Source organism: Thalassophryne amazonica, chromosome 17 (assembly GCF_902500255.1).
Source record: "Thalassophryne amazonica chromosome 17, fThaAma1.1, whole genome shotgun sequence".
In the NCBI taxonomy this organism is placed as follows: Eukaryota; Metazoa; Chordata; class Actinopteri; order Batrachoidiformes; family Batrachoididae; genus Thalassophryne; species Thalassophryne amazonica.
The window spans coordinates 63,922,284-63,947,974 of NC_047119.1; the positions used below are offsets into that span (position 1 = coordinate 63,922,284).

The following is a 25,691-nucleotide window of genomic DNA, read 5'->3' on the forward strand; positions in this document are numbered from 1 at the left end:
ACCTTTTTATTTTGGCAGTTGTGTTGAATAGCTCTATGATCTGTTCTCCAGACAGCAGACGGGGACTTTGGCTTTTCTTCAAACTAGGTCAGGTTTCACAAAGGTAGTGGGATGACCCAGCTGAATGCAGCACGGTTTAGGTTTTACTTGCACATCAGAGTATCTTTAATCTCTTGGTCTTTGTCTGTCCGCCGTTGCCGCTCTTTGTCCCACAGCGCCTGAGGACGAGGAAGTTTCAGGTCAGACTGGAATAGCAGCGGGAATAAAAGAGGCTCTGGCTTCTCCGTGCTCCAGCGCCGGTCACTCTGCATGCATGGTGCATAAAACCCAGGCTGCGTTCAGGAGCCTGATCTAGAACATCCCCCACGGTGTTCGTATGGATTCATGATGAAGGCAGCTGAAGCTACATTTGCAGCTTCCTCAGGAGAGGGAAGCATTTGGGACTGGATCCACTCAGGAAACAACCTGCATGGCTCAGCCAAGCAAGGGGAGGAGTTACCATGGCAACCATCAATAAATTTGCATATTGATTGTCTGTTTGGCAGGAAGTCCCTCCCCTTGATCTGCTGCTCCATCACACTGAGACTGTTTGCTTCAGGAGCTGTAGACAACTCCACCGCTGACTCTGCGAGTGATTTTTGAATGTTGTTTCTAGATGAACAAAATAAGCCCCGTGTCCCTCAATAAAGTGTTGACAAACTCCACCAGAGGGCAGTTTGCTGTATCTTAATAAATATCTAAATATCAGCTTTCAAGGTCACAGAATCTTTGGCTCAGGACGGCCTGATGCAACCCCTGACCCTAACTCCAGACAAACACTCCGTCCTCAGCTCATTCTTGTGAGAACTGGATGGAATCTGCACCGGCCCACCTCGATATGAGTGCAAAGTAGCCGGGAGTCCAGTCCAACTTGTGAAGATTATAAACATGTTCTAAACCTCCAAGAGTTTGACCAACCTTCCCAGACGTGCTGTTCTCTGTCGAGCAGCATCCCATATTCCTTACAGGCCTTCAAGGTTTCCTGCTCTGTTGAGTGCCATTCTAGTTTTATATATATATATATATATATATATATATATATATATATATATATATATATATATATATATATATATATATATATATATATATATATGTGTGTGTGTGTGTGTGTGTTTGAGCATAATAACTTGTTTTTAAATTGCCCGATTACCACCAAACTTGGTATGTGTGTTGAGTATAGTTACCCCAAGAAACCTATTGTCTTTGGGGTACACTCTGAGTGTACTTTCTAAGAATCGTCTGAGCACAATAACATCTTTCCTAATTGCCAGACTCTCCCTAAACTTGGCGTGTGTTAAGCGTGGTGACTCCAACAAGCCTGTTGGTTTTGGTGTCAGAAGATCAAAGATCAAAATCACTTGTCAAATGTAACCTTCCCAAGTGTAGGACCAACAGACTGAAAAACACCTTTGTCCCTCAGGCCAACAGACTGTACAACTCCTCACTCAGGGGGAGGAGGAGTAATAGGAAGACAGGGGACGGGAAGGAGAGGAAGAGTAGTAGCCAGTAAACCAGTAGCAAGCAGTATTTCTTGTATTTATGTTTGTGTTTACATTTAGATTTATATTTGTATTTACATACTGTAATTATACAGTATTTTTGTCTTTCTGATGATTGATTCTGTTTTTTCTCTCTGTTTAAGGTGCAGTTCCATCCAGAGATGGGAGTTGTGTTTGTGTTGGCGACCCTCCTGTCCTGTGCACCAATAGCATTTCTTGTATATTCGTCCGTGAATTGTTCTGTGAATTGTTCTGTCATTTATGTTTGTAGCATGGCCCAAGCAGAGGGTCACCCCTTTGAGTCTGGTCTGCTTGAGGTTTCTTCCTCAGAGGGAGTTTTTCCTTACTACTGTTGCTCTGGGGTTGGTACCTGTGTGAAGTGCTTTGAGGCGACTCTGTTGTGATTTGGTTCTATATAAATGAAAATAAATTGAAATTGAAAATTGAAATTGAAATGATTTACATTTTGCAAATTGTGTTTACTTCTACCTTTGATGCTCTGTGTGCTTCTTACTCTGTGTGCTGTTATACAATGCTGCTGGAACCTCACTTTCCCTGAGGGAGTCTTCCTAAGGGATTAATAAAGTTCTATCTAATCTAATATAATCTAATATAGTATAATTTTCCCAGGGTGCCATGGGTTCGTGCAGACTTTGTAGTTGTTTAATAAAAACATCTCACATTTCAACATAGTTTGGACGATTACAAACTTTATTGTTTTTGGTGTCTGCTCCCGTACCAGAGAGGGTTTAGTCCAAACACAGTTTGTTGTTAATTCAAAAGTAACTCAATTTTCTTTCCTGAACCAAATTTGAGACTTGACAGTAAGCTGAGTGGCGCCACATCATCAGTTAAAATAAGCGGCTTTTGGGAGGCTGAAGCCGCAGCCTGATCCTCAACACCGACATGCAAACCCTGATTAGAAAAACAGAGTCCACTGACCTGAACTCTGCTTGTTAACCTACACATGACGGATTTTAGCCATAATCAGGCCACGCCCACAACACTATCAACATTGAAGCATCATCACAGCCAACGTTAAAGTCGAGCGCGCCACATGTTTATTCTCCAAGCCTCAGCCTCAGAGGGAACAGGAGCAGGTCCCAGCGCGCTGAGGGGCGTGATGGAGTCCAGAAGGGTTCCAGTCCCAGACCTGTTATTATGGGACTCTGTGTCACTGCCACATACATAAAGTTCTGGCTTCTGAGATTTTTCAATTTAAAAATGAAAAATTTAAAGTTCAGATGAGGATAAGATGAGAAGATAAACTCAGCTGTCCGATCAGTCCGAATATTTCATTTTTTATTCAACAGTATCAGAGACACGAGGGAAATAAACCCACCAAAGTTACCTTTTACTGATGCAACAGCGTACGTCCTGCTCACTAACTTTCAGTTTTGTTATGTTTGAACAAGTGAAACACGCAATTTACAGTTTCACACAAAATAAACCATTTTTAGACAAAGTCCATGTTTGCATCATCACATTAAAACCCGTCAGGGGTCCATGGCCTCCCCAGCGAAGCCAAATCAATGGGTTTTTCGTGTTGCTGGACCCCACAGGGGTTAATTCTACTTACCCCCTACTACCCCCCCCCCCCCCCCCCCAAAAAAAAAAACTCCACCATGAAGCCAAAACACAGTTATGGCTCCGCTTACTGCTTAGTAAAATATTCACAATACTGCAATACACTAGCGTCTTGTCCACGGTGTGTCCCGCCTCTCACGCCCTATGACTGCTGGGATAGGCTCCAGCCCCCACAACCCTTGATTGGAGTAGGTCTGTATAGAAATGAATGAATTGAATAATCAAAATAATAAGGAACAACTATCAACAATTTAACTTTTTTAAACATTATTGCAAATAACATGATCAAACTTTATGACTAGTGGCCTCCCCCCCCCCCCCCATTCCTGCATAAAATTTGCCCATTTGTTCCTGAAATATCACCAGAATCTGAAAAAAAATTAGATTAGATTAGATTAGATAGAATCCCTTTATTAAGCCTCTCTCAGGGAATTTGAGGTTCCAGTAGCATTGTATAGCAGCAGACTGGGTAAGAAGCACACAGAGTATCAAAAGTGAAAGTTAAAAAAAAAGAAGCAAATATAGACTGGTTTACTGGCTACTACTGTTCCTCTCCTTCCAGTCCTTTGTCTTCCTGTTACTCCTCCTTTTTTAATTGACCTCATGTTGGTTTACATGCAAGCAGCAGTGGCCTAGGTGCTGGACATCGGACCTAGGCTCTGCAAATTAACAAAATTGGAAAACCACAATCCCCAACAAACAATTTTATGTTGTCACAACATCACTTTTTAGGAATGATCATCTTAGAAAGTCACATTGCCACAGTGTGTAGAATTTTGAAGGACAAAAATGAATTTCATCCATTTTGGAATAAAGCTCTAACATTAAAACAAAAGATGGAAATAGAGAAGCACCGTGAATACGTTCCGGATGCATTAAACCTCAACCAAAATACAACAATGCTGCATTTGTGTTTGAGGGGCAATTTTTATGGAAGTAAATCTGTGCCATCAGAGTTTGAAGTTGAATTTCTAAGGTTGAATTTGTTTAGCATCAAAATATTCAGCCTCAAAAACGTCAACCTAAAAAAAATTCAACCTCAAAAAATTCAACCTAAAAAAAATTCAAACTCAAAAAAATAAAACCTAAAAAAATTCAAACTCAAAAAATTCAACCTCAAAAAATAGAAAAGCAGGGAGAAAGCAATCGATCCCTGTCTCAATCATCCAATGTTTATGTATGGAAGTAAGTCTGTGATTGAGACAGGGATCGATTGCTTCTCCCTGCTGTTGAATTTTTTGACTTTGAATTTTTTTAGGTTTTTTTTTTTTTTTTGAGGTTGAATTTTTTTTTTTTTTTTTTTTTAGGTTGATTTGTTTTAGGTAGAATTTTTTAGGTTGAATTTTTTGAGGTAGATTTTTTTTTGAGGTTGAAGTTTTTTAGGCTGAATAATTTGATGCTAAACAAATTCAACCTTAGAAATTCAACTTCAAACTCTGATTTTGATGCTAAAAATATTCAACCTTAAAAATTCAAATTCAAACTCTGATGCACAGATTTACTTCCATAGACTTTAATCTTATACGTAACTTGAGCTACACCTGCTCCTGATTTTCATCATGATGAATACGATGATAAGGGTTTTCCCTGCAACAAGCCCAGATTTGTCCAGCAGGTGGCAAACAGGTGTGTTAAATAAGGAAAACAAAGTTGTTGTTTTTTTTGTTTTGCAGCTGATCTCATACTGCAACAGTTTTTTTTTTTAAGAATTGTTGTTTCAGAAAGTGTGTGTGTGTGTGAGGGGCATACTTGTCTGTGTCTGTCTGTCTGTCCAACTACTCAGTGCATGTTATAGGCTATAAGCATAGGATTTTCCAAACCCCAGTAATAATGTTCATCACTGGTCTGTTTCCTGATGATGTCCCGTCTTAGCTTTGCTCCACAAGCTCATGATGCTTTTGTTGTTGTTGTTTACCAGGGGCAGATCCAGGATTTTGTAAAGGGGTGGGGGGGATCGGTTGGATTTGTGAACGAGTAATGCATCACTAAGGGGGATTTGAATTTTTAGGTGCTATTTCCTGCATTTTGGCACATACTGTATTTCACCACAAAATAACCTGTTTTTTGTTTTTTTTTGTTTTTTACCTCCGCCAAGGAGGTTATGTTTTCGGTCGCATTTGTTTGTTTGTCTGTTTGTCGGTTTGTCAGCAGGATAACTCAAAAAGTTTTGAACGGATTTTGATGAAATTTTGTGGAGTGGTTGGAAATGACAAGAGGAACAAGTGATTAAATTTTAGTGGTGATCCGGATCACGATCTGGATCCCGATGCTAATGCGTTAGCATGTCTATGGCATGTTCAATGTTAAAAGTTAGCATTAAGCAGTTGCAGCTGTCATCACGTTCGGGTGCATTGTAATTGTAATATTTCTTAAATGTATTTTTGTTTATATATTAATAATCTAATGATTATTATATACAATTTTAGAGAAACAGACAAAAAGAAATAGATCACTGTGCCAAGGAGGGACTCTCTTTAGGGTCAGTGACCCTATGGCCTTGTTTAGTGTTTCATGAATGTTAAAAAATTCATATATTTGCAGTTTAGTTGAATAATAAATTGAATTTTGTCTCTTATTTGTTTTTGTCTATAAGCACATGCAATATCAGTATCAGTGCTCAGATGACAGTAGCTTCTGGGAAACGTGCAAGTTGCAATAAACTGTGATGTCAAGTGCTAAGGATACATGCTATCCAGTCACAGCAGATGAAACTTTTTTTACTACTGAGCAAACATCATTGTTAGACTTTTTTAGGTTCAATGATTCCACGGCGTGTAGATGTTATGGCGTCAGTGACCCCATGGCCTTGGTGGAGGTTTGCACTCTCTGAGTGCTTCTAGTTTATTAATTTGAACATGTACAATCTTTAGAGAACATTTGAAATGTCTGTGGCTCAAAAAGTGAACACCTTTGCCACATCTTTGCTGAACCATGATTTGATATAAATGTATGCTGCTGAGTCACAAACAGCCTTCGGCAGGGATTTTAAAACCCGGATCTGCCCCTGTATACCCTTTGTAAGTGCGGCTCAAATTTTAACAAAAAGCGACGGCTTTGGAAAAGAAAAAAACAGGCAGAACGTCAAGACCACACCTGCTCCTAATATCCACCATGATCCTGATTTTTATCATGGACTCACAGACCATATCAAAATGTTTCAGGGTACGTGGTGAATGTTTATCAGAATTTTATAAGAACGTTTTGACGATAGCTACAGTGAATCGACGAACACAGCGTCTGTGTTTGTTTTAGTAGTGGTGCGTCTTAGCTAAAATTTCCATAAAAATTGTTAATTTTGTGATAAAAGCATGGAATTTGGCACACATATTCTAAGTTAACTAATGTTTATTTTCAGATATGGAACCATCCTGGAGCTGACCTCTAATGAGCCACAGGGGTCAATAAAGAATTACACAGGGGTCAAAATTTAAAAATGCTCCAATCATGTTGAAAACTATACCACATTTTTTGTCTGATCATAGCGATTACAAAAAGGTATAGTTTGGACTATCTATGACTGAATTCCACGAAGTTATGGGGTAAAAACAGCAAAAATGGTGACAAAGGTCAGTTTCAGTTTGCACAGGGTTCAAAAGTTAATGTTACTCCAATTTTAGTAAAAAATTATGTAAATTATTGGTTGAGTTAATAGCATTTTAAAAAGGAATAATTTGGACCATCTATCATGCTTAGTTATCATGTTAGGGGGTAACATAAGTTACAATGGACGTTGAACTTGTTTGACCTTTACTCTGGAGACCAAACATTCAACATGGTCAAAACTATTCCATTTATTAATCCTTTTATTTCAACCAGTAATTTGCATCACTTTTTACAAAATTAGAGTAACTTAAACTTTTGACCCCTGTTCAAACTGAAAGTGATCTTTGTCACCAATTTTGCCATTTTTACCCCATAACTCCAGAACATTCAGTCATAGATAGTACAAACTATACCTTTTTGGAATTTGTAAGAGTAGAATGGGAGGCAGAGCCTTCAGATTTCAGGCTCCTCTCCTGTGGAACCAGCTCCCAATTCAGATCAGGGAGACAGACACCCTCTCTACTTTTAAGATTAAGCTTAAAACTTTCCTTTTTGCTAAAGCTTATAGTTAGGGCTGGATCAGGTGACCCTGAACCATCCCTTAGTTATGCTGCTATAGACTTAGACTGCTGGGGGGTTCCCATGATGCACTGTTTCTTTCTCTTTTTGCTCTGTATGTACCACTCTGCATTTAATCATTAGTGATTGATCTCTGCTCTCTTCCACAGCATGTCTTTTTCTTGGTTCTCTCCCTCAGCCCCAACCAGTCCCAGCAGAAGACTGCCCCTCCCTGAGCCTGGTTCTGCTGGAGGTTTCTTCCTGTTAAAAGGGAGTTTTTCCTTCCCACTGTCGCCAAGTGCTTGCTCACAGGGGGTCGTTTTGACCGTTGGGGTTTTTCCGTAATTATTGTATGGCCTTGCCTTACAATATAAAGCGCCTTGGGGCAACTGTTTGTTGTGATTTGGCGCTATATAAATAAAATTGATTGATTGATTGATTGATTGATTGATTGATTGATTGATTGATTGATTGATTGATTGATTGATTGATTGATTGATTGGAATTGTTATGATCAGACAAATAATGTGGTATAGTTTTCAATATGATTGGAGCATTTTTAAATTTTGACCCCTGTGTAATTCTTTATTGACCCCTGTGGCTCATTAGAGGTCAGCTCCAGGATGGCTCCATATCTGAAAATAAACATTATTTAATTTAGAATATGTGTGCCAAATTCTATGCTTTTATCACAAAATGAACAATTGTTTTGCTCTGTCGCCCCACGATACTGACGGGAGCAGTTTTGGTGAAGCTCGTCTGCTCGACTGATAAAATGAGACGAGGAAATATGTTTGGCTTCATGTTATGAGAAAACGCTGACTGCCAGGCAGTCCAGATGTTTCACATCTGTGAAGACTGTGTTGCTCTGTTTTTTTTAATTGACCAAGATTATCTCCTGAAGAAGAAGAAGACGACGACATGTTTGATTTGTTGTGCTGTGCAGTGAACAATAGCTGTGTTTTGTATTTGTGACTTCTTTGTTTGTGTGATGTGTTGTGTGTTTGTGGTGTGTAGCGTGTGACGGGAGCCACTGGGGCCCTCACTGCAGTAACAGGTGCCAGTGTCAGAACGTGGCGCTGTGTAATCCCATCACCGGGGCCTGTATTTGCACTCCTGGCTTCAGAGGCTGGCGCTGTGAGCTCCGCTGTGACGTGGGCACCTACGGTAACGGATGCCAGCAGAAATGCCAATGCCAGAACGGAGCCGAATGTCACCATGTGACTGGAGAATGCAAGTGTTCGCCAGGATACACCGGAGCTTTGTAAGTCAGAGTCTGTGGGAATCTTTAGTTTTGTTGTTTTTAATCGTGACACTGACGTGAAATTAAGACTCCTGGGGGGGAACACAAACCCACGTGGTAATATTAGTCGCGTGTTTAGCTAATGGCTTTGTCAGTCTTCTTGGCTACTTGTGTTTTTGGTTAAAAGTCCACATCTGTTTTGTTCTGCTGTGTCACGCTCTTTCTCAACCCAAGTTACAAAATAAACTAGTTCAGCCTGGAAACGGGGCCCCCGGAGGGGGGCGGCACACCAACAGCACGGGTCAGGGCAGAACAACACGGGGATCAAAAAATTATATATACATATAAAAATAACTAAAATTAACTATATATATATATATATATATATATATATATATATATATATATATATATATATATATAGTTAATTTTAGGGATATATGTAAGTAATATAAAATATTATGAAAGTTAGTAATATGTTTCATTTAATTTCAACTACAGTATTGTTTTACACTTTTACAATGTTATGTAAGTTACCTTAACTTAAATTTGTTTTATTTGAGTGGGCAGCACGGTGGAGTAGTGGTTAGCACTGTTGCCTCACAGCGAGAAGGTCATGGGTTCGATTCCCGCCTGTGGCCTGTCTGTGTGGAGTTTGCATGTTCTCCCTGTGTTTGCGTGGGTTTCCTCTGGGTGCTCCGGTTTCCTCCCACATCCAAAGACATGCAGCTTAGGTGGATTGGAAACGTTAAATTGTCCATAGCTGTGCGTGTGTGTATGAATGTGTTTGTCTGTTTGTGGCCCTGTGACAGACTGGTGTCCTGTCCTGGGTGTACCCTGCCTCGCGCTCTGTGATCCCGCCGTGACCCTTAATTGGATTAAGCGGTTGAAGATGAGTGTAGTGGATATATATATATATATATATACAGTAAGTGAAGAGATGCTTAACCGACGTCTTCTTTTTTCCTTCGAGCTGTGAAGACCTGTGCCCACCAGGTAAACACGGACAGCAGTGTGAGCAGAGGTGTCCGTGTCAGAACGGAGGAGTGTGTCACCATGTGACCGGAGCGTGCTCCTGTACTGCGGGATGGATGGTATGACCTCACGTCTGCACTGGATCACACAATTTAATTAAAATACACCACGTTTTACAAAGGATGGAGGGCAGTCTATTAAAAACTCAAACCTCAAAGCTTTCTACCACCATATAAAATGTTGCCCAGTTGGATCCAACGTAAAGAGCGCATGCTGTGCCGAGCGTGGCCGAGTTAGTGCTGTTCATATATGATTAATTATAGGCACAAACCTACGCCTCCTATGCCTTTATTATAGGCGTAGGAGTTGTGCGACCAACCTACAGGCTGGTAGTCGATTGGAGGCTCAAACTATCTGTGTTTTTTGACAAGACACTTCATTTGCATCGTCCCAGTCGATTTTTCTTTTTTAATCTTTTAATCGATTTTTCTCAAAATTAAATCACCATCTCCTTGGTTCACCAGCAGTCATTCCACAAACATTGGATCAAATGGAATCAAAACTCTTGAAGTTATCTTGTTCACACAGGAGCAGCATGCACAGCCGGTGTTCTGTTAAATTGTGCTTCTCATCGCATAAATTGACAGTTTTGTGTCCGGACAATACTGCGCATGCGTGCACATGCACAGTAGCACGGAGTACAGGATTGATATTCAACAGAAATGACATCTCATCAGAACAACGGTCAGGGCGCGGAGTAATACATCCAAATGTGAAATGGTCGAATATTTTGCCACCATTACCCTGATATTACTCAGTCTGAAATCTCACACGATTAACCAATCAGATTCGCAGAAAAAAATGTAATTGGATTAGAATAATCATTAATAATGAAATGTGATTTTTTTATTATTATTGTTATTACTACCTCCGCCAAGGAGGTTGCGTTTGTTTGTTTGTCTGTCTGTCTGTCTGTCTGTCTGTCAGCAGGATAACTCAAAAAGTTTTGAATGGATTTTGATGAAATTTTGTAGAGTGGTTGGAATGACAAGAGGAACAAGTGATTAAATTTTAGTGGTGATCCGGATCACGATCCAGGATCCAGGAATTTTTTAAAGGATTCTTCACCATTGCAGGAGAGGGGGAATTTTGACATTCTATTTTCTAACTCCACAAAAACAAGGCAGAAAGGCTTGAAAAAAAATAGGGTGTAACATAGTCAAATGTTCTATCAAACAACAAAGTTTGGTGATGATTGGATCCGGATTCCGGATCTGGTGATCCAGAATATGCAAAAATATAGGGAAAATAGAAAATGTTTCAGTGTGAGGTGACAAATGAAGCTTGAGATGCACAACTAACACCAAATTGTAGCTGAATCTGTACTGATTCAGTAAGGTGTCATCAGATTTGATGTAGCTTCAAATGTTATGGAGCTAGATCCAGAAGAAAACTGCCATTACCGAAAAATCGTTTTTATACAATACTTTTGAACTAATAAAGACATAAAAGTGATTCCAAGTTCTAGTGGTATGTTTTCATGGTCAAGGATGTCAAATATAAAGGAAACAAAAGTGTATGTATCATAGTTTTGGTTGTAACACTGAATTGTTGAATAGATCACTGTGACAAGGGGGGAATCTCTTTAGGGGGTTTAGAAGTGTTTCATAAATGTTAAAAAATTCATATATTTGCAGTTTAGTTGAATAATAAATTGAATTTTGTCTCTTATTTGTTTTTGTCTATAAGCACATGCAATATCAGTATCAGTGCTCAGATGACAGTAGCTTCTGGGAAACGTGCCAAGCGCTAAGGATACATGCTATCCAGTCACAGCAGATGAAACTTTTTTTACTACTGAGCAAACATCATTGTTAGACTTTTTTAGGTTCAATGATTCCACCGCGTGTAGATGTTATGGCGTCAGTGACCCCACGGCCTTGGCGGAGGTTTGCAGGTTTGCACTCTCTGAGTGCTTCTAGTTATTATTATTTATTTATTTATTTATTTTTTGTATAGAAGTCGCACTGGAGAATAACTCCCAAACTAATCGTAAAAAAAAAAAAATGACTTATACTCCAGAAAATACAGTATTCCTATTCCCAACCATCTCAAATCTTTCATAACTTTTCTAAACAATGCTAACAATTGAAGAAAACACTCACGATCACCAACCTTAGGCCCCACGTCCATATAGCATTTTATTTATTTTTTTATTTATTTTCAAAAATGCTCCGTCTCAGGGTTTCTAGTGGGGTGAAAGTGCTTCTAATGACTGGTTTATAATCTACAGTGATTAAAAAGTACTCACCCACAGCTACAACCAAGCGTCTGTCAAGTCTGCTATGACAGATTAGTTTTTTATTTATTTATTTATTTTGTCTCTATTGTGATAGATTTAAAGTGAAAATCAAAAATAAATCTCTCCTCCAGTTTGCCCGAAAAAAGCTCTGCAGTAACGTCACAGCACCTTAAGGGGAAAAAATGGGAACAGCTTTTTCCTTTCACAATGGCATTAATGAAACTCAGAAAATAATAATGTTTCATAAAATTGCCATCAAATTGCTTGAGAAATATGTTGAATTATTCCATTAAATTCTGCAGTAGTTCATGTATTTGTTTCTTTCCAATATAGCAGAACATCTGCAGTGCCAAGACATTGGTCATGATTCAAATGGCAAAAAGTGCTCATGTCACATGTAGTATTTGATATTTATGGTCCAGAAAGTGATGACAGCAGCGTGAGATGCGCCGGCACCTCCGGATAACGGAACAGTTGGGGAGTAACAAATCCAAGACATGAACCAATTCCTTTATCACACAGACACAGTTCAAAGGTTCAGTCAGATTCTCGTCATGAGACGTCACGGCTGCATATCAACGTCTCCTGAAGCTGGTATCAGGCTGAGATAGGACCTGTCTGAAGTATTATGTAAAAGCAAGTTTGGTTTGAAAAGACGAAATGGAAAATGTGTGCACATAGAGTGACACATCCGTCAGAAGTGAAGTGTAAAATCGTTTGAAATGTGTTGATGTTTTGCAGGGTACCGTGTGTGGACAGCCGTGTCCACAGGGGCGTTATGGACAGAACTGTTCCCAGGAATGTCAGTGTCACAATAACGGGTTCTGTGTGTCGGCCAGTGGACAGTGCCTCTGCAGCCCCGGATACACCGGAGAACGGTAAGAGAAACCGTTTATCTTCGGCACGTCAGCTCAGCGCCGTTGACTTAACTTTAAAACCTGATAAAGGACTAAATAATAAAAACCAAACAGTCATCAGCATACAAACGTTAGAGTATTGTTTTTAACAGGAGAATCAGTGTCCATTAAAATAAGCACTTTGTGTCTCAATGATCCAGACGCCAACAGTAGAAATTAAATCTACGTTAGTTTACTGACTATTCAGGCAAACTGAAGCAGTTGTCCATTCTCTTCCTGAAGTGTGCACATTTCTCGGCTTTGTTGGTCATGTTTTGGTCTAAAGGTTAGCGAAACAGACTTGTAATTGGTAGTCCACAGGTTCAAATTCCCAGACAGACAGCAAACTCACTAAAGTGAACTTGACTGAGGTCCTTAATCCCCAACTATCTTCTGGTGTGCAGTTGAGTGTCTTGCATGATAGCACCCTGACACTAATATCAGGGTGCTATCATGTAAGTGTTTTAGTCTAGGTGGGCTGCCATGTGTCTTTTACTAAGGAGTGGCTTCCGTCTGGCCACTCTACCATACAGGCCTGATTGGTGGATTGCTGCAGATATGGTTCTCCTTCTGGAAGGTTCTTCTCTCCACAGAGAATGCTGGAGCTCTAACAGATTGACCATCAGGTTCTTGGTCACCTCCCTGAGTCAGGCCCTTCTCCCCTGATCGTTCAGTTCAAATGGGCAGCCAGCTCTAGGAGGAGTCCTAGTGGATCCAAACTTCTTCCATTTACTGATGATGGAGCCCACTGTGCTCATTGGGATCTTCAAAGCAGCAGAAATATTTCTGTACCCTTCCACAGATTAGTGCCTCAAGACAATCCTGTCTCAGAGGTCTACAGACAATTCCTTTCATGCTTGGTGTGTGCTCTGACATGCACTGTTAACTGTGGGACCTTATATGTAGACAGGTGTGTGCCGCTGAACACCTCTGTCCAATAATATCATGACTCCATCGGTTCTTCACAGGCATCTCTCAGTCTCAAAAGCAGAGGACCAAGAGACATGAACGGCACTGCTGAGAAAAGTGAATGTCTGTCCAAGTTCAACACGTTCACCAAACTTGTAGACATTCAGTTATCAATCTTTACCAGAAGCACAAGGGTTTGTTTAATTAACCGCATTGTGTATCGGCAATAATCAATGCACAGTGCATTGCATCATCAACGTCTGTGGTTGTTCAGTGGTTAGCTGACCTCCTGGTCACTTTCACTTTGCAGCACCTTACAACAACACTTCCTACATGTGTTAATTTATGGTCATAATACTGTTCATCTCATATGTGGTACCTCCAGACGCCGATCATCATGGATGATCACAAACGTTTCAGGAATATGATGTGGCACACCTGAAAAACACATTTAAGAACACTGTGAGTGTGCTGTGTGTAAAGCCCCGTTTACACATAGACGGTAAGAGCTCCCGGAAGTGTACCGAAAGATTTTTTGGCCGTCTTAAGGATCAAACGCCGTTGTTAACGCCTGCATTAGGGGGCATGGCTTAGTTCCAGCTTTACCGGGAATCGTTGAAAAAATTATTCAACATGTCGAATAATTCCGGGAGCGCTCCCGGAGAATTCGCATGACGACGGAGACAACGTGAACAACGGCGTTTGATACTTTTTAATTGCTGTTTCATCCTGCCCCTTCCTGTAGTGCCGCAGTTTACACCGCCGTAATTGGCGGCCGGCGTTGTATCCCTAATGAACGGCGTGTAAAACGGTGATAGAGCCCACATCGGCGTCCTCAAGGGTGTTTTAACCGGCGACAGAGGCACATAAAACGGCGGCGCTAGCGGACAGTACGCCGTTCTAAACGCCACCTCCCGGTTAACGGGGTTCCAAACGGCTGATAGGCGGCAGTCAGTATAAAAACGCTAGCGCGCTGCATGCAGGCCTCTCACTCGTGGCCAGCTCCAGATATTTTTGCAGAGAAGCTTCAGTATGCCTCCTAAAACAAAATTGGCAGCAGCAAGGACTTACCAAGAGGTCTGGTTCAGAAGCAGAGGGGAGGCCTGTGGTGGAGGGGGAAAGGAAGGAGAAGAAAAGGCTGAGTATGATCTCCCTCCCCCTGAAGTGACACAGGCATGTATTCCTGCTGCTTCAGCCTATTATACTCTGGGGGCGGTGCCTATATGCAAAAGTTCCTGGAGTAACGCAGGATTTGCCTGGATAAAACCAGCGGTACACAGGGCATTATCGGCGGCAGCAGAACACCACCGTTCTCACGCGCATCTTAACCTGCGATTGTAAAGGATAGAACTGGATATTAACTCCCCTTGCCTGACGTGTGCCGGATGCTACGGCGTCAAAACGCCGCTTTATTCGTTGGATTTAGCAGCGTTTTATCTGCGTATTTACGGCTAATACGGCGGTCAAAACACCGGCGAAATGCTCCGCCCTTTTCCACGGCGAAAACAGCCGGAACTACCGCGAACTTCGGTCTACGTACTACCTGCCCACAAAACCGTCTATGTGTAAATGGAGCTTTAGTACTCACGTTCTGACCACAACATGGGCTACAATGCTATCACATGGAGGTACGGCTGACTGTAAATCTTGGCAACGACAACAACAACAATAATGTTAGCTAATATCTGCGCCAAGTCTTTATTTTATGTTAGTTATGAAATATTTGCTTTTGCTATTTGATTGGAAGTCTTTGGAATCTGGTTTAACATTTAAACATAAGAGTTAAGTTTTACTTCCATCATTTATGTCTAAGTTTTAGAAATGTGAGACTAAACTACACCCATTGTAAATGCCCACATTGTATAAAAAGTGTTGTATGACCCATTTTCTGGGCCTTTCATAAGATGGACACTGTCTGTGAGGGTCCCGGTCCAGTTTTCATTGTGACCTTTAATAAATCCAAAATCAGAAATACAATGGTTTAGTTCTTGGAAAGGAGCAGTAAATTACATAAAAACCCGAGAGAAATTACAATAATGTCCCCTATGTTGGATCGTGGACTTACACCCCCCCAACCCCCCACCCCCATTTATTCACCCACTCATCTACATCTGCACGGTTTATACCAATGCAGATTAAAAGATTGGAAACACAGCAGAGTTATGTCTTTGGTGTGTTCATCGACTCTGTCAATACGCTGACGATAGTCCGCTGTGAAAACACCTCAAAAATACAATCGTGTACTGTGTACGTGTGAATGTCCCGCTGAGCGTCTCAGAGGGCAAACAGCTTGAGGAAGAGCACTCAGTGTTTTCACACACACTTCTTAGCAGTTAGCCATGCAGGGATTTGGCCCATATAATTAACAATATCAGAGTGCGCGGAGTGTATACTTAAGCAGACCAGTGACGGGACAGGAATAGCCCGACCAAGTGCATTTTATGAGTAAATAAGGGTTTGAGGGAAACCAAACGTCACGGTACAGCACTGCTCGGAACACGCCACACCCAAACCCGCCGAAACCCATTAACTGCAGTGGGGGGAGGGGGCGCTATCTACCCTTTGGACTGAAGGAGCGTTAAATGAATTCCAACATTTTAGCAGAATATACACAACACAGATGAATTGACTTTAATCAGTGTTGTCAGTGATGTGGTGGATAATTTTTTTCTTCCAGTCCGCTCCTGCACCTCTTACAGACTCAGACTCCCTTTAATTTATGTCTTCCTTTACTCCACCTCCACGTCTGCCTTCGCCTCTTTTCTCTTTCCTTTTATTTCATCACCAAACCTCTTTTCTCCTACTTTTGTTGGACTTGTGATTCTCTCATCACCTTTTGTGATTTTTGTGTTACTCTGAACACCAGCGGGTTTCTGTGTGGAATTTGTATGTTCTCCCCATGTTCACATGGGTTCCCACCGGGTGCTCCAACGTCCTCCCACTTCCAAAGACATGCACGTTACATCAGCTGGTGACTCAAAATTGACTGCAGGTTTTGGTGAGAGTGTCAATGTGTTTGTCTGTCTATACCTGATCCTGCAACAGACTGTGACAGCCCTATGACTGCTGGAAGTATTTTGATGATATATCAAGGCCAAGTCGTCAAAAATATACTCCAAAAAACACATTTTCCAGGACATCGCCACAACCAATAGGATTAAAAGGACAATGTGAAGCTCATATGAGTTGGTAAATCATTTGTGCGAATAACATTTTGACAATGTCACAAAGACATCATGAAGGCAGGGGTGGAGGTGGATGAGTGGTTAGGGCACTTGCTTTCATTGTGGAAGGTTCCCGGTTCAAACCCCACCCCTGCCACATTTCTCCATGTAATGTGGAGTTGTGTCAGGAAGGGCATCCGGCGTAAAACTTGTGCCAATTCAACATGCCGATCCACCTTGTGGTTGCTGTGGTGACCCTGACTGCAAACAAGGGAGCAGCCAAAGGGTATAAAAGAAAGGTATCTCAGTGACCAACAGGGATGCAGAGACGATCCAAAGCTTATGATGATCAGCTAATTATTTGTCATTACAGAGTATGAGTAATGTCATTTCAATTCAATTTCAGTTTATTTCATTTTATATAGAGCCAAATCACAACAAAGTTGCCTCAGGGTGCTTAACACAAGCAGGGTCCTTCCCACCAACTCCCAGAGCAAGCACACGGGTGACATTGACAAGGAAAAACTCCCTCTGAGGAAGAAACCTCAAGCAGACAAGACTCAAAGGGGTGACCCTCTGCTTGGGCCATGCTGCAGACACAAATACCAGATTCCAAATTACAAAAACAATTCTGAATAAAATGAATTAAAAGAGTAAAAAGCATAGTAACATAATATGCCAGTATGCTAGCCATACAAAAGGGAAAATAAGTGAGTCTTAAGTCTGGACTTGAAAGTCTCTACAGAATCTGACTGTTTTATCGACACAGGGAGATCATGCCACAGAACAGGAGCATGATAAGAGAAAGCTCTGTGACCTGCAGACTTTGTATTCACCCTAGGGACACAAAGTAGTCCTGCACTCTGAGAATGCAAAGCCTAGGCCGGTACGTAGGGTTTAATTATGTCAGCTAGGTAGGGAGGTATCAGTCCATGAACAATTTTATAGGTTAGTAGCAGAACCTTAAAATCTGATTTCACAGGGACAGGAAGCCAGTGAAGAGATGCTAAAATGGGTGTAATGTGGTCAAACTTTCTACTTTGTGTCAAAAGTCTGGCTGCAGCAATTTGAACCAGTTGGAGACCCCTAATGCTGGACTGTGGTAAATGATAAAATAGAACATTGTAGTAGTCCAATCTAGAAGTGACAAATGCGTGAATTAGGGTCTCAGGATGAATCAGGATGGGACAAATCTTCACTATATTTTGCAGATGGAAGAAAGCAGTCCTAGTAATATCTCTAATTTGAAGGTCAAAGGACAATGTAGGATCAAAAATTACCCCAAGGTTCCTCACTTTGTCAGTGTGATGTTTGACACACGAGCCTAGGCTAACTGTTAGCAAATTGATGCCGATGTCTCACTGGACCAAGAACCATCATTTCAGTCTTATTAGAATTTAAAAGCAGGAAGTTGCTAGACATCAAGCAAGGCAACCTTTTAAGGATTTTATGTGGATGAGATTACCAGCAGTTTTCAGCATGTATAACTGAGTATCATCAGCATAGCAGTGAAAGGTAATCCCCAAAATGCCACAATATGTGCCCAAGGGGTATGATGTCATGATGGCATCACGAAAATACCATGAAGTGACATCACTGTAGTCTGAAAAATAACGTAATGCTAAAATATCCTCGGCCGTATGAGCATGTAATCAATGAAAGAGTTTGTAGAAAGAATGTGACAATTTGACCTCTTAGAATAGGTCAAGGTTAGCCATCTTTGAACTTGTCCAAGAATTGTCCTGCCCTGTGTTAGCCAGTCTGGTTGAGTACCTGCTGTTAGTAGGTACTCACCCTAACCCTAACCCTTGTCCTGCCAGATGCACATGGAGTGCTGTTCTACGCTGTACTCATAACCATCCCAAAAACATATCGTTATCGTTGGCTGCTTTCAGTAATGCTGTATTTGGTTAGACTCTTTCTCTCCGATTGTTCTGTCTGAGTTATTTTCATTAGTTACTTCCTCCAAACCATCAACATGTCTATTAGACCACATTCCTACCAGGCTGCTCAAGGAAGCCCTACCATTAATTAATGCTTCGATCTTAAATATGATCAATCTGTCTTTGTTAGTTGGCTATGTACCACAGGCTTTTAAGGTGGCAGTAATTAAACCATTACTTAAAAAGCCATCACTTGACCCAGCTATCTTAGCTAATTATAGGCCAATCTCCAACCTTCCTTTTCTCTCAAAAATTCTTGAAAGGGTAGTTGTAAAACAGCTAACTGATCATCTGCAGAGGAATGGTCTATTTGAAGAGTTTCAGTTAGGTTTTAGAATTCATCATAGTACAGAAACAGCATTAGTGAAGGTTACAAATGATCTTCTTATGGCCTCAGACAGTGGACTCATCTCTGTGCTTGTCCTGTTAGACCTCAGTGCTGCTTTTGATACTGTTGACCATAAAATTTTATTACAGAGATTAGAGCATGCCATAGGTATTAAAGGCATTGCGCTGCGGTGGTTTGAATCATATTTATCTAATAGATTACAATTTGTTCATGTAAATGGTGTTGTGTGGGCCGCTGAAGAGGAGGTACTGCTGGCCCACCACCACCAGAGGGCGCCCTGCCTGGAGTGCGGGCTCCAGGCACCAGAGGGCGCTGCCGCCTAATGAGAGCAGCTAGGGTGACAGCTGTCACCCATTACTGGACACAGCTGACTCCACTCAGCACGGAGGTATATCATCAGGATGGCGTCTCCACCTCAGTGCCGAGATATCGCCTTGAGATAGAGGTAACATTCTCTGCAGCATATTCTGTGTTAAATTGATAAACTTGTTAAACCTTTCAGGACAGCTGACTACCGCAGGCCGAGTGATTAGATAAGTACTCACCTTCCTGCTTTTTTGGGACGAGAGGTGGAGACATCTGTTGGAGGGAACAGCCGTGCCATTCACGGTTTTCACTGACCATCGGAACCTGGAGTACATCAGGACCGCCAAGCGGCTGAACCCCAGGCAAGCCCGCTGGTCACTGTTCTTTGGCCGTTTTGACTTCCGGATTACCTACCGTCCCGGGACCAAGAATCAAAGATCGGATGCATTGTCCCGGGTGCACGAAGACGAAGTCAAAACGGAACCGTCGGATCCCCCGGATCCCATCATCCCGGAGTCCGCTATCGTGGCCGCCCTCACCTGGGACGTGGAGAAGACCGTCCGGGAGGCCCTGACCCGTGACCCGGACCCCGGAAACGGACCAAAGAACAGACTATGCGTCCCACCAGAAGCTAGGGCTGCAGTCCTGGACTTCTGTCACGGTTCTAAACTCTCCTGTCACCCTGGGGTGCGAAGGACCGTGACAGCGTCCGGCAACGCTTCTGGTGGGCATCCCTGGAGGCCGACGTCCGGGACTACGTCCAGGCCTGTACCACCTGCGCCAGGGGCAAGGCCGACCACAGAAAGACCTCAGGGCTGCTACAGCCACTGCCCGTGCCTCATCGCCCCTGGTCCCACATCGGCCTGGACTTTGTCACGGGTCTCCCGCCGTCCCAGGGAAACACCGTCGTCTTCACGATAGTGGACTGTTTCTCCAAGGCGGCCCACTTCGTGGCCCTCCCGAAGCTCCCAACGGCCCAGGAGACAGCGGACCTCCTGGTCCACCACGTCGTCCGTCTGCATGGTATACCATCAGACATCGTCTCCGATCGCGGTCCCCAGTTTACCTCACACGTTTGGAGGAGCTTCTGCCGGGAACTGGGGGCCACGGTCAGCCTTTCGTCCGGGTATCACCCCCAGACCAACGGGCAAGCAGAGCGGGCCAACCAAGAATTGGAGCAGACACTACGCTGTGTGACTGCCGCGCACCCGACGGCCTGGAGTACCCACCTGGCCTGGATCGAGTACGCCCACAACAGCCAAGTGTCATCAGCCACCGGCCTCTCCCCGTTTGAGGTGTGCTTGGGGTATCAGCCCCCCTTGTTTCCGGTGGTCGAGGGAGAGGTCGGTGTGCCCTCGGTCCAGGCCCACCTACGGAAGTGCCGTCGGGTGTGGCGTGCCGCCCGCTCTGCTTTGTTGAAGGCCCGGACGAGGGCGAAGACACATGCAGACCGGCGGCGGGCCCCGGCCCCCACGTATCGTCCTAGGCAGGAAGTGTGGTTGTCCACCAAGGACATTCCCCTTCAAGTGGACTCCCCCAAGCTCCAAGAACGATACATCGGTCCCTTCAAGATCCTCAAAGTCATCAATCCCGCCGCAGTGAGGCTTCAGCTTCCGGCCTCGCTGCGGATTCACCCAGTGTTTCATGTCTCCCGGATAAAACCCCATCACACCTCACCCCTCTGCACCCCGGGTCCGGCACCACCTCCTGCCCGGATCATCGACGGGGAACCGGCTTGGACCGTGCGCCGGCTCCTCGATGTCCGTCGAATGGGCCGGGGTTTTCAGTACCTGGTGGACTGGGAGGGGTACGGCCCCGAAGAACGCTCCTGGGTGAAGAAGGGCTTCATCCTGGACCCGGCCCTCCTGGCCGACTTCTACCGTCGCCATCCGGACAAGCCCGGTCGTGCGCCAGGAGGCGCCCGTTGAGGGGGGGGTCCTGTTGTGTGGGCCGCTGAAGAGGAGGTACTGCTGGCCCACCACCACCAGAGGGCGCCCTGCCTGGAGTGCGGGCTCCAGGCACCAGAGGGCGCTGCCGCCTGATGAGAGCAGCTAGGGTGACAGCTGTCACCCATTACTGGACACAGCTGACTCCACTCAGCACGGAGGTATATCATCAGGACGGCGTCTCCACCTCAGTGCCGAGATATCGCCTTGAGATAGAGGTAACATTCTCTGCAGCATATTCTGTGTTAAATTGATAAACTTGTTAAACCTTTCAGGACAGCTGACTACCGCAGGCCGAGTGATTAGATAAGTACTCACCTTCCTGGTTTTTTGGGACGAGAGGTGGAGGCAGCTTCTCCCCTCTCCGTGTTATTGGGTGCAGCCGCATCCACACCTGTGTGTTGTTGCTCTCTCTTGCCAGCAGTACCGGATCCGACGAACGGAGGCAGTGGCCACCTGGGAATTCGGGACTTGGCGGTTCCAGTACTTCCAGGGTTCGGTGGCAGAGGAGATCTGGATGGTTCCGGTTCGACCTGGACGGACGTCCCCTACCTTCGAGCCTGCCCACACGACACCAGCAGAATTCGGCTTAACCCCAAATTATTGATTGTTGTATTGGTTGTGCTCGTTTCACAATAGTAAAACTTGTTATTTATCTTCTCCATTGTCCGTTCATTTGCGCCCCCTGTTGTGGGTCCGTGTTCCTACACTTTCACAACAAATGGGGAATCTTCTTCACAGACTAAGGTTAATTATGGAGTTCCACAAGGTTCTGTGCTAGGACCAATTTTATTCACTTTATACATGCTTCCCTTAGGCAGTATTATTGTTACGCAGATGATACTCAGCTTTATCTATCCATGAAGCCAGAGGACACACACCAATTAGCTAAACTGCAGGATTGTCTTACAGACATAAAGACATGGATGACCTCAAATTTCCTGCTTTTAAACTCAGATAAAACTGAAGTTATTGTACTTGGTCCCACAAATCTTAGAAACATGGTGTCTAACCAGATCCTTACTCTGGATGGCATTACCCTGACCTCTAGTAATACTGTGAGAAATCTTGGAGTCATTTTTGATCAGGATATGTCCTTCAATGTGCATATTAAGCAAATATGTGGGACTGCTTTTTTGCATTTGCGCAGTATCTCAAAAATTAGAAAGGTCTTGTCTCAGAGTGATGCTGTAAAACTAATTCATGCATTTATTTCCTCTAGGCTGGACTATTGTAATTCATTATTATCAGGTTGTCCTAAAAGTTCCCTGAAAAGCCTTCAGTTAATTCAAAATGCTGCAGCGAGAGTACTGACGGGGACTAGAAGGAGAGAGCATATCTCACCCATATTGGCCTCTCTTCATTGGCTTCCTGTTAATTCTAGAATAGAATTTAAATGTTGTGTGGGCCGCTGAAGAGGAGGTACTGCTGGCCCACCACCACCAGAGGGCGCCCTGCTTGGAGTGCGGACTCCAAGCACGAGAGGGCGCCAGACCTAGAAGAAGTGACAGCTGTCATTCATCCCCTGCACCAGCTGTCACTCGTTCATCATCATCACCACCATAAAAGCCGGACTGCAACTCCACCTCCTCGCCGAGAAATCGACTACCAGTACCAAGGTAATTTCTCTGCTGACTAACACTGTGTGTGTAATAACTTGAACTTCTATTGCAGCCGTTTTCCTGGAGTGTTGCCTTATCTGGAGGATTGGCGTTTGGTGTGACAGCGACGGCTTCGCCTCACATCCCACCTCAGATAAGTGGTTGACCAGGAGCTGCACGAGTGTGTGTGATTTGGAGGTGGAGGTGCTCCCTCCTACCTGTGTTTGGACTGCGAATTACTGAGTGTGCGGACTCACACTCACACATCATATCGCTGCTTTCTGCCAGCAGTACCAGGGTCGACAGCCGAAGACAGAGGCCACCTGGGGACTCGGGACTTGGCGGCTCCGGTGTTCTTCAGACCGTTGGTGGTGGAAGCCGTGTGGGACGCGGCTTCTCTCTCGTCAGGGGTCTTCTATCTTCGAGCCTGCCCACACGTCACCTGGTGTTTATTGACTGTGAAGATTACTGCACATTTCGTTGTGTATTATCACAACATTAAATTGTTACCTTTTGGCTTACTCATTGTCCGTTCATTTGCGCCCCCTGTTGTGGGTCCGTGCTACGACACCTTCCCAACAGGATTTCTCGGCCATCGTCATGGATTCCGAGGGGCATCAACCCGAGCTTGAACTGCCAATGGAAGAGCCAGGAGCGCAGGCGTCAGCGGGAGGCGTGTTGAGTGAGCTGCAGCAGATCTTAACCACCTTCACGGCTCGGTTAGATTTAGTGACCGAGCAGAATGTCCTCCTTAATCGGAGGGTGGAGGCTCTCACCGCCAGGGTGGAAGCGCGCGATCAGGGCGCTGCTGCAGCCACTCCTCTGGCTGGTCCTGGGCCTGTATCAGACGTTCCACTGGTCGTTCAACGAACTCCCCCACCGTCCCCTGAAGCCCTCCGGAACCGTACGGAGGTTGTGTTGAGACGTGCGCAGACTTCCTCATGCAGTGTTCGCTCGTCTTTTCACAGCGCCCTGTCATGTACGCATCAGACGCTAGCCGGGTAGCTTATGTTATTAATCTGCTTCGAGGAGAGGCACGCGCCTGGGCTACGGCGCTTTGGGAGCAGAATTCACGGCTCCTAACGTCTTATACTGGGTTTGTACGGGAGTTCAAACAAGTGTTTGATCATCCCAACAGAGGCGAGACCGCTTCGAACGTGCTGCTGTCTATGAGACAGGGGCGCCGTAGCGCAGCCGAGTATGCAGTCGACTTCCGCATCGCGGCAGCGAGGTCCGGCTGGAATAACGTTGCGCTCCGCGCCGCCTTTGTAAATGGACTGTCCTCGGTCCTTAAGGAGCACCTACTGGCTAAGGAGGAACTGCGGGATTTTGACGGGCTTGTCGATTTAGTTATACGCTTAGACAACCACTTAAATGAGCATCGTCAGGAGCAGGCCGGGGGGCGTGACCGGGCACGAGCCGTCCCTCCCCCTTCCGGTTCCGACAAGGTGACGTCGTCCCCACGCTTCACTGCCAGAGAGCTCCGTGTGGCTACAGCTCCCCCTGCTGAGGAGGCTATGGACACGAGCAGGGCCAAAGTGAAAACAAATGTCAGACAAAGGAGGCTGGCCCGCGGGGAGTGTTTTGTCAAACTACAACGCCCGTCCTTAGAAACTGGGCTAAGGGTGGGCCATAACACACACGCGGGAAAACCCCGCAAATCTGCACAAATCCCAGTAACAATCCTTTGTGGGGATTTAACCCTTCACGCCCCAGCACTGGTAGACACGGGGTCGGAAGGGAATTTGCTGGACAGCAGATGGGCAAAGGAAGTAGGGCTCCCCCTGGTGGCTCTGCCGGCACCATTGCAGGTGCGAGCACTAGATGGCACCCTGCTTCCATTAATCACACATCAGACACAACCAGTGACTTTGGTTGTGTCTGGGAATCACAGGGAGGAGATAGTGTTCCATGTAACACCATCTACCTCCCGAGTGATTTTGGGCTTTCCATGGATGGTGAAGCACAATCCCCGGATAGATTGGCCGTCCGGGGTTGTGACGCAGTGGAGTGAAACCTGCCACCGGGAGTGTTTAGGATCCTCGGTTCCTCCCGGCACTACGGCTAATGAGGAGGTTGTGTTGTGGGTCCGTGCTATGACACCTTCCCAACATTAAAATTCTTATTCTTACTTATAAGGTTTTGAATAATCAGGTCCCATCTTATCTTAGGGACCTCATAGTACCATATCACCCCAATAGAGCGCTTCGCTCTCAGACTGCAGGCTTACTTGTAGTTCCTAGGGTTTTTAAGCGTAGAATGGGAGGCAGAGCCTTCAGCTTTCAGGCTCCTCTCCTGTGGAACCAGCTCCCAATTCGGATCAGGGAGACAGACACCCTCTCTACTTTTAAGATTAGGCTTAAAACCTTCCTTTTTGCTAAAGCTTATAGTTAGGGCTGGATCAGGTGACCCTGAACCATCCCTTAATTACGCTGCTATAGACTTAGACTGCTGGGGGGTTCCCATGATGCACTGAGTGTTTCTTTCTCTTTTTGCTCTGTATGCACCACTTTGCATTTAATCATTAGTGATTGATCTCTGCTCCCCTCCACAGCATGTCTTTTTCCTGATTCTCTCCCCTCAGCCCCAACCAGTCCCAGCAGAAGACTGCCCCTCCCTGAGCCTGGTTCTGCTGGAGGTTTCTTCCTGTTAAAAGGGAGTTTTTCCTTCCCACTGTCGCCAAGTGCTTGCTCACAGGGGGTCGTTTTGACAGTTGGGGTTTTTCCGTAATTATTGTATGGCTTTGCCTTAAAATATAAAGCGCCTTGGGGCAACTGTTTGTTGTGATTTGGCGCTATATAAATAAAATTGATTTGATTTGATTTGTT

General features: G+C 44.3%; 1 protein-coding gene across 1 annotated transcript in view; it reads left to right on the plus strand.

Moving 5' to 3' along the window:
- Nucleotides 1-25,691, plus strand: part of megf10 (multiple EGF-like-domains 10) — a 220,585-nt gene that overhangs the window by 124,629 nt on the left and 70,265 nt on the right. Inside the window, 3 exon segments of the mRNA XM_034191821.1 lie at nucleotides 8,247-8,493; nucleotides 9,446-9,566; nucleotides 12,491-12,627. Coding sequence (XP_034047712.1) covers nucleotides 8,247-8,493; nucleotides 9,446-9,566; nucleotides 12,491-12,627 — 505 coding nt within the window.